At 42.1% G+C, this 14,371-nt stretch overlaps 1 protein-coding gene across 2 annotated transcripts in view; it reads right to left on the bottom strand.

The window, feature by feature from the left end:
* Positions 1-12,476, bottom strand: part of adamts18 (ADAM metallopeptidase with thrombospondin type 1 motif, 18) — a 64,071-nt gene extending 51,595 nt beyond the window's left edge. Inside the window, exons 1-3 of one of the 2 annotated variants that reach the window (XM_061042508.1) lie at positions 12,016-12,476; positions 11,615-11,699; positions 10,216-10,541 (exon numbers count right to left, since the gene is read on the bottom strand). In XM_061042508.1, coding sequence (XP_060898491.1) covers positions 10,216-10,541; positions 11,615-11,699; positions 12,016-12,117 — 513 coding nt within the window. In that variant the 5' untranslated portion in view covers positions 12,118-12,476. Of the gene's footprint in view, positions 1-10,215; positions 10,542-11,614; positions 11,700-12,015 lie in introns of those variants that run through there. The other variant, XM_061042518.1, reaches the window with a different exon arrangement.
* Positions 12,477-14,371: the final 1,895 nt, after the last annotated feature.

The following is a 14,371-nucleotide window of genomic DNA, read 5'->3' as shown; positions in this document are numbered from 1 at the left end:
ATTATGAACGATCAAAAAGAAGGATGAGCAGTATAGGGTTTCACAGAGTCTGCAGACACCAGAGACGGGCCAGCTGCGGCGCTGATACAGCAGGCCTTTAGTTATCTTCACACATTAACACTTGTTAAGACTCAGCCAGATTAAAGGGATGAACGCTCAGCTAAACACCGCTTTTACTTTGCTCCCACGTTTACATGCGGACTCACACATTTCCCCTTGAATCTCACACACAGAATCCTCACAGATTACAGGCTCAACCAGGTCAGCTATGGCGTCATTTTCTACAAACAAAAGGTTCAAAAAACTCTCTCTGGACTTTTCCTTTTTCTCCCCTTTTTTTCTGTCTTCCCTTTTGGCTGCAGACCGCTTTACGCCAGGAGAGACGGCATCTTTAGCTTGTCTCTGTGTAAACTCTAGCCTCTTTTAAGGTTTCCCTACCATGATATTATAAGGCAAATGAGTAAGTGCTTACATGCTGTTAAAGACCAGTGCCGAGCGGCGAGAAGCCCCAAGCCGGTGATTACGGAACTCTAAAGCACATCTGCACTCCGGTTCAGCAGAGAGTCACGTGAACGCAGTGTGTGGTGAGAGAGGGAAAATCATACAGGAGCAGAGGAGAGAGGCTCCCTGAGGCATCAACTTATTCAATAGAATCACAATCTGAGTAATTACAGTTTCCTCAAGTGAATTATGTGTTCTTAAAATGGGAAAGAGAAGAGATGGTAATTTCGGATCTTGGAACACAAGACGATGGCACGGTAGGAAAGAGCCGAGCAGCAATGACAGGGCATAGCATTGGTCGGCCTTTCCTTCTTAAAGCTTCCAAATGAATGTATTTCTCCTCACACAGTCGCATTCATAGAAGTGCTGGAGGAATGGTTTAACTGAAGCCGGGTCGTTTGCAAAGCCCCCCATTAGTGATATTAGGTCGAGATATCCCTCTTCATGTACGACTGATTAGGATCACAATGTATCAAAAGGCCAGGGGTCTTGCTAGCCCTTGTTTGGACTCAATAACTGTCTTTGAACAACCATAGTGACACCCTTTGAGCACGTCTGGGGATCATCACAGCAGAGGTGGGCACGCACTAAAAGAGAAACTGATGAGTCTTTTGTCATTGGGAGTCTCTGGGCACGGCCTCACTCGTTATTCACAGCAGGGAAGACGAGGACAACTCCCACACCGGCTCCATACAAATGGAAATTTCCTCCTTCAAGGTCTCGTTAATTGCTTTCTAATTAGGTTACAAGTACTGCAATAACACTTTTACTGACTTAACAGCAGTTGTGATGCAAAAGAGGTAAAAGTGTTAAGTGAAATGCATTCAAAACGTGGTGTAATTTGTTGTTATATGGACTTTTCGATTTTTTTCCAGCAGGAGCACCCCAGGGCTCAGGTTGAAGGTCACAGAGATGGGCAGTGTGTTATCTCTACATATCTTCCGGTCACACCCTCACACCCAGAGGAGCTGAATGGACTGAGGGTTGTAAAGGAAGTAAGAGGGTAAGCTTGGTGGAAAAATAGAACACAGCACAGTGTTTCTAAAGATTTCTATCCATTGGTGATGATACAGTAAATCCAAAGGGAGGATAAAATTTAGTCCAACTTTCAAAAAGATTCCAATGACTGGATTGAAAATACTTCCAAAAAGGGATGTTGTAACACTACTCTATTAAAGGAATGAAATAATGATACTTGATTAATAACAAAGAAGCAACCCATGTATGCTGGTGTGAATTTGTCAACGCATGTTATCTGGACTTTGAGATAACCACAAGCATAACACTCCAAATCTTGGCAAACCCCAACCAATCACAGCCTAAAGGATAGGTTTGATATGATCACTGGCAGAGGGGCATTCTAGAGACATTTACAAAAACAATGATTGGGAAAGTTACGAATTACCTGTCGTGTCTGCATCAAATGAAATGGACGATAGTTCACGTTGCAGACATAGTGTTGGCTCCCAAATGCCATGCCAAACTTCCTTGTACTGTGCTCGATTATGCAAAATTGACCACGTTGTTTAATTCGCCACCATGTCCAGAGGCGTTTGGACTTTGTCCTTCAATGAAGCTAAAAAAAATAGCATCAGGTTTCAGACCCACTTAAAGTCCCTAAAAGGTCTTGTGATGCCTTCCAAGATGGTTTATAGAATGGGCCAAAATGTTCTCCATAGGCTACCACATGATGACTGGGTCAAACTCCAAAGCTCCTGTTGTTTATTGAAAACACTTTGAATTGAAGTTACATCCAAGAAAACAGAACCAAATAAATTAGGAACAACAAACTTTTTACTACCTATAAACCAGACTGTAGCCGGTTGTCTGTCAGCCTGAGCTGTTTGAGCAAAAGAGCAGTGAATGTGCTGCGGCGGTGACAATAGTAGGTCAGATTTGATGTATGAGCTCTGTTTGTAGAAGTTGCAGCAGCCACTTGAAGACTTCAACAGCAGCTATTCGTCTTTTGTGAGAAAGTCCTTGCACAGCCCAGAGAGGATGTATGAGCACACACACATGTACACAACAACTTTCTGTTTCTTCTCCCCAATTCACACACAGCCCATCCCACACCCATGCTGAGAGCCCTCCCCCCTTCCTCCCCCTCCTGCTGGCATCTAACAGTGGGCACTACATCACTGTCAGCATGCAGACCACCAGGGAACGGCTCCGGGCTACTCTCTGCTTGTAGCGCCAGGCTCAGAGCTCCTCTGTGGCCCAGCCCAGCAGCTGAGTTATGGCAGAGCCAGAGAGGCACATTGTTAGTGTGGAGACGTTCCAATTTGTTGCCCTTTACAGGAAAAACAGACAGGTACAAATGGCCCAAGTGCCGGCTGGAAATCGGTCTTTCAAAGCGTCATTACAACCCTTCAAAGCAGAGGAGTATTTGCAGCACACTTACAAAAACACACATCGTATGCTGTCTCAATTCCAAGCCCTTTATATGAGTAAACATAAAATAGATCAGCCAATGGGATCCCAACATCCACGCATGGTAAACATTCAAACAGACAAACCAAGTGATTCAATGCATGCATTTTCAGATGTATTTTACAGACTCTTCTTGTGAGATATTTTAATTAGAACTGCAAAGATTCATTCATTTATTGTTCAGTCAATCAGAGGAAAAATAAATACACATTTTTTTACATTGACAATTCACCATTTTAGCCAATTTCACGCAGGAATGTCAAACATTTGCCTGTTCTTACTTTCTAAATATAAGAATTAACTGCTTATTTGTCATGTTTTAACAGTCAGTCAGAGTCATGGGGTTTTAAATGCTGGTTCAGGGCAAAAATGCAATTTGGTATATGGCTTCTGCCTAGAAATTATAGAGCTTTTTTCACAATTTTAAATATTTTATAGACTTGAGATTAAGATGATCAAAATGAATATTTGGTGGATTAATCTGTTATGGATATTACTGTTAGTTGCTGCCCTGATTTGTATCTCATAACCCGTTACAACAGCCAGAGTTCAACTGGATTTTTCTTTCAAATAAAACTTCAATTTTAACATACAAACAAAGATGTTTGATCCCTGCAGGATTTCAGATTTATTCAACAAGAAGAAGTACTGGCATTCATACTTTAATGTGTTCAAATAGAGAGGCTTCAGTGCATCCGCCATCAAAAACAAGTCCCGGGAAAAGAGCAAACTCTTTTTCTTCACACCACAGGGAGCTTCATGCCTGCTGTAGACAGACAGAGGTCGTAGGTCAAGCTCCCCTCTTACCACAGTCACTGATGGTTGCCACAACACGCGGCACCGTGTCAACGACGGCCGTTAGACAGGTTTGATGTGTGCAGCTTGAAAAGATGAAGGGGAGAAGAGAGGAAGAGGTGTGTGTTGACACTTTCTCCAGTGTTTTCTCTCTCACACACATGGGTGTGCAAACACACATTTAGGCTATAAACAGTGATACCTGGGGGGTTGTTGGGTCATAAGGCCGAGTAGAAAAAACAATACAATAAGTCTTTGGAGCTTTTACTAAAACACTCCTTGTTTGCTCACTATATGTTGCTATTGAAATGTAAACCCAATGGAACAAGTGGAGTTAGACACATGCCTTGCTTGTCCCTGAACTCTGAACTGATTTGCCCTTTCACACAATGGCAGTTTTGGCCTTCATATCAATGCTACATGTAACTGGATGTATTCACATTATAATCTAAAGTTTAGAAAAGAACACAGAGAAAAGAGTATGAATTGATTTAAATGGCATTACCCCTGCCTGCATGATGACGGTGAATCTTCCTGAACATTACCTGCCGTGTGGTTACACTTTGGCTCACACTGATTTGTGGAAATTTCACAGAGGGGGCTGGCAGGAATAAGTTTGGCATTGACAAACGCAGCCCACCAGAAGATTCCCGGATATGTTCAGAAGTGCAGTGCTTGTTTGAAAGGGACTACAGTGACACAAAGTACAACAGAAGGCGATGACCGGTGTGTATAGAAATCCACAATTGAACCAACAAGTCTGTGAAGTCTGCTGAACATAAAGACCTTTTCTCTGATTTCTGTCGGACGTTTAGCCTGTGGAAGACAGTCTAATGTAGTGTAAAGTTTCATATACACAATCTGTCTGTGTCAGGCAGACTGCACACAACTTATCTTGCTAATAGATGATGAAGCTAACCATTAGCTTCATCATTATAAAGTGTTATCGCAGGTTAGTGATCAGCACCCCTGCTCCTTTTCCCTGAAAATTCAAATATTTCAGCAAAGCGTTACGAGTTATTTTTAGCGCCCGATGGAGTACAGAATTGTCTTTCACCTGTTCTGTTCAATCTGTTAATGGATGATCTTGTCTGCATAGTACTGACCTTCAGCATCTGCTCAAGTTAAGGAGTGACGTGTCACATAAGCTGTAGCTGAAACACGTGTTGCTGTAATGGAAGCATCTGATCATAAGTAAAAATGCCTTTCAGTCTTTATGAAAGTCATAATACTATATGTGCAAGGTGAAATATTTAGTCACATTGTCAGGATTGATCTATATGATGAGGACATGTACTGTAGAAAATATGCTGGTACATTAACAGATCTTGCCGTCAACTCTCTTCCACTTTACGCTGTTCACTAAATGTGTTACATTAAATGTAAGGCAAAAATGTATTAAGTATTTAGGATCTTGCTCAGGCTCCAAAGCTTGATAGTGAAGAGTCACTTAGTGTATCGACCGTAGGACTAAAAAGTTCTTCAGGAAGTTGAAAACTGATCTGTGGAATTGCAAACATTGGTCACTCTAACCCTTAGAGCTCGGTTTCCATCAAGCATAACCCGTCTTTGACCTGGCCTGGAGGGGCTTGGGAAAGGTCAGAGTTAAGGCCATAGTCAGCTCAGAGACAACCTGACACAGCCTGACACAGCCAGGAGCATCCAACACTCAAACGTTTGAAGAAATGAATAATGCCAGGTCAGTCGTCATGAACTATGGTGTTAATTATAGAAGTCATACTGAGGAATTTTTTTTTTAAATGACCGCTGTAAGGGCAATTTTAAAAGTCCTACTCTACACTTTTATATGAAAATATCAACATGACCATAAAATATTACTTGAATACCAACAATAATGATGGATAATGAATTTGACAAAACTTAAATCACTTATATAGATACAGGTGGAGACTGTATCTATTTCACTGGTGCTTGTGGAGCCACATCCAGACAGCCAGCCAGCTGGCCATCCAATCTTTCATTCCCTTCCATCAATCCATCCATTCAACATCCAACAATCCAAACTTTCCTTGCATCTGCCCATCCATCCATCCAATTCATCAAAGAACATTGTTTATTTATTGCTTTGTAAAACATTCAGTGTAGCCTGAGAATAGTGCAAATCTTCTTTTCACTATTTTAATTATTCACTTGTTTGTCCGTTTCTTTACCTGGTCATTCATTCTTTTACAAACTGCCAATAAAGGTTGAAGTTTGTTATTCTCAAGATATACAGTGTGTCAGCAGCTCAGGCCTGTCAGAGCAGGTCTCAGGTCTGCCCTCGACACCCCAGAGTGAGGAATCCTACCCTGGGAAGGGGCTGGAAGGACAGAGGGGAGCTGTAAATCACTCTATTTCTCTGCATTCACATGAGTTGTGAACAGCTCTGAACTTGCACTGCATCATAAGAACCTGTGAGAGTCCAGGTTACTATAACCCCCCCCCCCCTCGCTTCATAACAGCACCCGTCTCCTTCCACACGAGCAGAGAGGATTGGGGTCAACCAGCACAGCGACCTCAGATGAGAAACCTCTCAAGAGAAGAAAGAAAGAAGCCCCTCCCCCTCCACTCCTCTTACAAATCAGAGAGCATTACATCTGAAGTGAGATCCTTTCATCTCATGCAAAAAAAAGAGACAGACGACTTCATTTCACTCAGAATCAAGAGCGAGGCGCTTCACAAGGACACGCTGGAGAGTGATTAAGAACCCAACCAATAACACCCTGTTCAATTAATGAGGATTTACAGTAGAAAATCCCTCGTTTCCAGTCATCCATCCATCTATCCTGCCTTGTTCTTAATACCATCTTGCCCTGGTCTTCATTTAAACAGCTGAATCCCACTCCCATCTGCTTGGCCTGGGTGAATGTTTAAAAAGACCTCGCCTACTTTCTGCTGCTGACATCTCTGGTATTAAAAAAAGTAAAAAAAAACGCTATTTCAGACACTCTCTTTTCCCTAGTTTATTCTCTTTCCAGCAGTCTGTTGAAAGGAGACAAAGACATGAAGTACGAGGAAACTCTCTTTTGCACTTTCTCCTCCTCCTTTTTTTTAGTTCTCACCCCATTTCTCCTCCAAAGCCCTTTGACACAAACAGAGTCCATCTCTCCAGCTCTCTATAAAGAGACCATCCAGCCTCCCTGGGAGCTTCCACCCCAGACAATGAATCCACATTACTCTCACACAACACTAGTGTGTAGTGCTGCGCTTCACTTCTCATTCATTATTTCACCCCCTTTGCTTATCCCTGTCTTGTGTTTTCCTGGATTTCCCTGTCTCCGTCTTCTTTTTTCCCTGACTTCCTCCTCTCCTCCTTTGGCCACTCTTGTTTTTTAATCCCACCTTAATCTCTTTCTCGAGCCCATTGCTGCATTAAATTGGCTTGAATGGCTGTTTCCTCATTTGCACTTAATCCAAATATTCTGGGTGCAGGCCTTGATAGAAAGCAAAGGTTAACTTCTAACATTAGTCCAATAACACACATAGACTAATGAACTGAGAAAAAAGAAGCAGTCCAATTTTGTTCATCCCTTTTTTTTCTGACAGAGATTTACTGAAAACATGAGTCCATTTAACAGGCCCTAGTGAGCCTCCAACCAACGATGGCCCCTGAGGTCGCACATCAGAGAGGAAGAAGACAAGAAAAAAATAGGCAGAAGCTTGAGAGGAGTAAAAAATAGATCAAAGAGTTTGTCCGGGCCCATTCAAATGCAATCACAACCAAATCACATTGTGTTCTCGCAGCGCTCTTAAGAGAACGGGTCAGCGGTGCTTTATTGTGAGTGGGAGCTAGCCTAATGAAAGGGACAATGCGAAGATTAGCAGTGCCAGCGAGGCGGCTCAAACTTCACCCTGGCTTTAATTGCTGCAAACAAGAGGAGATGTAGAGGCAGGGCAAACAGGGGACAAAAGAGCAGGGCGAGCAGGAGGAGGACGCAAGAGGAGATATGAAGGCTGCATGATGAATGGAGGTATGGCTTTTTATGGAGGTGTAGAGTGTCCATCTGGCCCAGGCTGGTGTGGGATGTGTCAAGGAATGTGTGTGTGCTGGTGGGCCAGAAAGGTCCAGGACCCTCATAAACCACAAATGAAAGCAGGGGATCTTGTATTTACAGAGTCCCTGTGGTTTAAAGGGGAACTACCTCGAAAGTAATCTCAATAAACAGATATCGGAAAATGTATGCAGAATTTGTTGAAGCAATCTGGTTTTAGCACCATTTGGTTGTTAGAAGGAAGAACAGTCATTGTGGAGAGCAGTCCCAGCAGAACCCATGGCCTGTTATCCTGCAAAACCATCAACTATTGTTTGCCTGATATTTAGCTTTCAATTGAATTCTATTATGAAAACTTTAATGCATACCTAACAGCTAATCATCATATGGTGGCTGGGTTTTTTTTCCAACTCAAACTCAATTTTTAATGTCTAAAGTTGATATTTGGATTGTAAACAATGGTGGACCACCTTGATCAGAAATCCCTTATCCATAATTGGAATGACTTCTGGTTACATCTGAAGCCACTCATCAAATAGCCAAATGAGAGCACCACTAATATCCATTATGTGCTTTGATTCTGTTCAGAAATTATATCAAGTCAGTGCATCATAAGAAGTTTGGTCATGTTCTTTATGTGTTCCATTCACCTCTGAACTTTGAGCTAAGAATGACGTCTGACCGAGTAAACAGCGTTCCTGTTGCGAGTTGGTAACAAGTCGGACAAGCAACATGGACGCCTCCAGGAGTACCTTTGTTTTGTCAGCTAATACCAGGTGATAATAACACACTATGTGCTAGTTTGTGTGTGAATATAACATGAAAACACATCAACAGATAGAACTTGCATAGTACTATCGGTGTGATTGATTTAATGACACAAAAAGAGGACTACATTGCAAATAAACACGATAGTTACAGCTTAAACGTTACTGTTGATGCACGTAGCAGCCATGTTGGATTTGAACTCTTAGAGTTTCTATGTCGAAAATCCAACTTCAGGGGGGCGTTCCCGATGAAGTATCAGACTGACAACTCTTAATTTCCGAGTTCCGAGATCAAATGGAACGCACCGTAAGTCCCATGTTTGTGTGTTTAATACGAGGCTGGAGTCAGAACCTGTCAAAGCTTGTTAGCATGAAGGCAAACTAAAGCCGCTAACGTTAGCAAAACAGGCCCCTTAAAAAATGTTAAAATATTAAACACCTCTAAAATAAAAAAAGAACAGAAACCTTAAATGATAATTTTTGAATTTAGTATTACATACATGTTTGTGCTAATCTTGACATACTTTCATTTACATTCTGTTTTGTTAGTTAGCATTGTTAGCTAGTTACTTGACATAACCCTCTGAAATCTCTTTATGACACTCTGATAGTTTAGTGGTTTCCCTTGGCCTTAAATCACGATGGAATCATGTGCAAACCTCAGGGGGGTAAAGTCTAAACCTTTTCTAACCTGTTCTGCAGGTTTCATTTATTTTTGCCCCAGTCCAGCATTTTAGGGTTCCTTTGACGGGTAGCAACGGAGCCGGTCACACCGCACAAACTATGGCGACGACCGCTTACCGACAGCCTGACGATCTCCTCTGTGTGTCAGGCCCTTTAGGCCATATCTCTTCTTTCTTTAGCTCTATAATGAAGATGTACAGCTGAAGATGTGCCTCTTGGCATTAATCCCAAGAAATTGAGTAATTCTTTCTTTTATTCATTTACAAAGTGCACCAATGAGTGTGCCGACTGAGGAAAACTGCTGAAACCAAAACTGAATACATGAACAGAAATAAAGAACACGATGCATGAAATGATTTTTTTCCCCATAAGGCGACACAGATCCAGTCCCTAATTTGAAATAATTATACAATTACTTCTAAACTGTTCTTGAAGTCACTTCCAGTATGCCGATATGGATCAATGTTTAATTAATTTTATTTCTGTGATGCACAGTCAGCTAAAAGCTAAAAATGTGTTCCTGCAGGAATGACCTCATGGCATTGTGGATCTAGTCTTCCTAAGATCCCCTCTGATGGATGTGTTTGTCATGCTTGCTGGCCCTACAATAAACAGGGAGAATAAATGATGGCCTCTTTCCGTGAGCTGTAGCACCAGCAGTGTAACATTTCTCTCCTCTTCTCTTTTTATCCTTTTATTCCCTGTAGTGCTCCTCCCTGTGCTTAAAGGAGTGCCAGACAAAGCCCTGAAAACCAACGCTTTACACTTGTGGGTAATGATGTCATGTCACATTTAACATCACCAACGTGTAAATTGGGGAAACAAGAAGCATCAAAACATTTGGGTCATGAGAGGACAGAAGGCTGGGGCTTCAGACGGAGGGCGGAGCATTAAATCTGCTGAGTAAGCAGACTTTTGGCAAGTGATTGAAAAACATTCTTATTAGCCGGTTTGAGATGTATGTTTAAACTGGGTTAGGAACCGTTTCAATAACCAAAAACAAAGAATGCTGTTCGAGAATCAACAATTAATGGACAGACACTTACCAGTCCAGAACAAGTTGATATGGCTGCAGACGAGGCCGACAGATTCCGGATAAATCCCTGATACAGGCAGTTATGAAACCCTGTGTCACTGTCATCCATCACCGTGGCGATGCCATCCGAGCCGAGCGTCTGCACTGTGAATCCGGGGCCGACCACAGATGAAGGACGCAGGTCCAGGTGCATGTCCTGTCCGAAGACAGAGAGCCGGTAATGCAGGGAAGAAGAAGAAGACGCAGACCTCCTGCTGCGGTGGCTTTGCCGGCTAACATCGTGGGTCAGGTATCGTCCGCCCGCGTCCACCTCCACTGGGGTCACAAACACGTAGTCTGGGGAGGAGAGGGATGAAGTAAGCATTAAAAACTCTCTCTCTTTTGTCTATTAGTGACTGATTATGTTTTTATATGCTGCTTCATCTCCTTTTGTTATGTTTTTTCTTCTAACAATTTTTCTGAAAAAAACTAGCAAGAATTATTACAAATATTTTATCAAGTCGTGACTTCACGCCTCATCGAAGACATAGCATCACTTGCAGCATCAGCCTTGCTTTGCATTGTGTTTCATTTCCAACATAATGTTAGCAGAGACATTTCAGCCCCTTTAACAAAAATCTCTCCATCTGCCCAAATATATACAGCACGTCTATGAATTCCAACATTTAAGATAGCTCAGCATGGTTCAACGATATATATCCAACTACAGTCATGTTATCAATCAAACTTTAAAAAGTTACAGGGCAAAGCAACCTTCAGCACGAGAGCAGGATCTTCACATGTTCCTCTGAGAACTTTCACCAAAAGAAGCACAACCTCTGTCCCTAAAATGACGAGTCGCTGTTCTGTGAAAGGTTCAATGCACAGCTGTTGTGCATATCTTCATATGTATTGCAGATGACTTTAAGCAGAAGCCAAAACGCCCAACATCATACTTCCATGCATGTCAGATGTGGGTCAGCACTTTGTTGCCAGAGGTTGTAAATTTACAATTTTCTGATTTCACAGTATCATGGTATTCAATGCAATGTGTTCATCGTCAAAGTATAAACTAAAACTATTATGTTTTTCATTGATCTGTTACAGTTTGATTTTCAGGGTTTTTTTTAGGCATGTAAATCCTTCAGGAAGCTTCCCTCTAAGCCAAAGAAGTTCACCCTCACCCTCCCGCCATATATCAAAGTTTTGAAACATCCCAACTTGTTTCCTTGGTTCAGGGTTTCCTAACATTTTTGTTCACGAAATAAACATGTGGCAATACATTTGTCATAATTCATAATGGGTTCGTCCAAGAGCAAAAGCCTGAGCTCATTATTTTCACATCAGTTTTATTCTCATATCCTCTACAAACATGGCAACGTGCCAGCGAAGAAGAAACATCCCCTGGATGTCAGAAGAGGAGCACTCACCGTGATTTAATCCGTGGCTGTCGCTGGAAGAAGAAAAGCCGGCTGAGACGGTGTGGGAGGTGTGTGAGCAGTAAATGTGCAGCGTCTGCAAAAAAAAGAAAAAAAGAAACAGAAAAAATATATTATACACGGACAGGTAGCAACAGGTTGCAAGCACTGGTAGAAGTAAAGCCAGGAGGTGATGCATGGAGTTCCTGTTTTGAATCAGCTATTATGTGTTGTGCCAGAGTTGAATTTGGGATAACAATCACTTGTGTTACTCTTCACCACAATCAATGATCACAGCAGTTTGTTGGTGACATAAATCATGCTGAAAAGAGACACGTTTGTTTGTCCTGCGTCCAAAGCAGATAGGGTGACTGTGAAGGGTTTATGACTACTTTGAATGAAGTGCCACATGCCTTGATGATATTCCAGGATAAGAGTGTGGACAGGAGTTTGAGAGAGGTGCAGCCGACCAGTGGGATGGGTAAAGTCCATATCAGAAGAAAAAGGCAATCCATAGTGACGGCATGCAAGCTACACCTCCCCCGTTACCTCCGCAAAGAGCGCAAAAGTCCTAATAACCTGCGATAACGCATAATGCACCGTGCACGCATTGTTTGGAGGTTGTGATCCCCGCTTCGCTGGTTCAGGTAAAGTCGGCAGGTTGCAGCAACCGGTGGTGCGCATGGACGCAGAGCGCACTCATCAGTGTATGTGTGTATGTGTGTGTGTGTGTGTGTGTGTGTGTGTGTGTGTGTGTGAGGCGGAGCGGCAGGTAGTGGTGTCGGGGATCACCGGGAGGAGCGCTGACTGAGCACCCTGCCCGGCTCTCTGAGTGTCGAGCCCTGTAAGGATGGAGCACAAGTCAGCGGCCAGCAGCCAATCAGCGCGCAGCATCATTTAGCACGCGGAGATAAAAGAGATTTATATGCCTATTATTGATTAAAGACTTGCTTAATTTGTACTACTATAAAAGTGCTAAAAATGCTACTAAAATGTCATAAAGAATTTAAGTTTGATAAGTCAAATAGTTTTAACTTCATTCCTGACATGGCAAGCAACAAAAAAAGTATGCAGATTGGCCAGATGGTGGTGCTATGACAAGGGTGCAGATGCATGAGCACTTCAGTCTAAACTAGCATTCATTTCTCTGCTCATCACATTCACATTGCACACAATGACTTCAGTATGACCTGATCTCAGTGGATCTGTTTTTTTGCAAATTCTGCAGAAACACATAGGCTACATAATTATATGTATCACTAAATAACTAGATGTACTGTAGATATTAAAAAGCATCTGCTTTTACTGACTACTGGCTTGAAACCAATATGTTAAGACTACAAAACAAGTTTTCATCAGGATTTATAACACCCAAATGTCTGCTCAGTCGAAGTGTAAAGGCAACTTTTGGTTTTTATTGCCCTACATTTCTGCCTCTGTCTCCACACGATTTTTCACACATGAGATTTCATTTATACATCTTCTTTGAATTGCAGGATTTCTACTTGTTGTGGTTAGGCTGCAGTTACTCAACTGGCAGCTATGATGCACAAACATGAGAGGATGCAGATTTCCTTGATGCTGCCTCAGGCTCAATACTTGAACCCATCCAGGATAACATGATGGCTTGCAGGAATCCTTCATGTTTGTCAGATCAAATTAGGCAATCTTTTCATCTGCTAAAATACAGACATGTTTTATCTGAGTATTACAAGTAACTTCAAGCTTTCATCACGTTGTCTCAATATACCAACACACACAAAACAACAATGCATATGAGTGAAAACTAAAGACAAAGAACAAATGACAGCTGCACTGGATGAAAAACAAATACAGACCGTTAGCGTAATAAAAACAAGGATTAGGCTGTTTTATGTCGGGTTTATATGAAATGTGGCTGCATGTGTTTTCTGAAATGTTAAAGTCGACTAAACATTTGAACTTCTGTCGTGCTGTGATGGCCCCAGCCACACAAGGATATCATCCTCACCCACACTCTCACCTCATTAGTTTCCCACCAACAGCCCTGCTAGTGATTTTGCAGCCAACAACAAAAACAATGTACCCACTTAGTTTGATTTGGTAGTCTTGCATTTAGTGCTCACAATTTAAACAATGTGAGATTAAACACTCATTTATGTTGTATTAATCATTATTTCTTTTTTTTTTTGAGTTACCTGCATGTTCGGGGGGGGGGGGGGGGGGGGATCCTTGTTTGAGCAAATGGCGTGGCCAATAAGAGAAGGTAAGACTAATGCTGCATTTTTTCATTACAACAGCTCAAGAAAACAGGAAACAGGAATATAATTATTAAAAATAACAAGAAGTTAAAAATCAAACATATGTACATCAGCTAAATCAGTTAAAAAACATTAGCACCTTAGCACTACTGTGCTACCGCAGGCTACGGCATATCGTGGGCGTGCTACAGAAGTTAACAGGCGTGCAACATGAGCTGCTGGGCTTGCCACAACGAGCCAATGGGCTTAGATCAGTGATCTCACACTGACAATTTTTATCGAGGGGGGCTAGAACCGAGCGTTACATGCAGCTAATGCTACAGCTAACAGGAGGACGTAGGAGAAGCCGCGTTTCCGCAGACTTTGAATTTTTGCACATAGATGTACCTAAACATGCACAGGACACTTGGGAAAACACACTAAAGAGCATATAAAACCAGAAAAAGAAGAATATGACCCCTTTAAGCCCCCTGATAAAACAGAGGCAGACTCTTGAAAATGAGAAGGACCTTTATCGGAAACAATTTAA

The sequence above is a fragment of the Labrus mixtus genome, chromosome 1 (assembly GCF_963584025.1).
Source record: "Labrus mixtus chromosome 1, fLabMix1.1, whole genome shotgun sequence".
NCBI lineage: Eukaryota > Metazoa > Chordata > Actinopteri > Labriformes > Labridae > Labrus > Labrus mixtus.
Note: the sequence above shows the minus strand (reverse complement) of the source record. Positions and strands in the feature narration are given on the sequence as shown.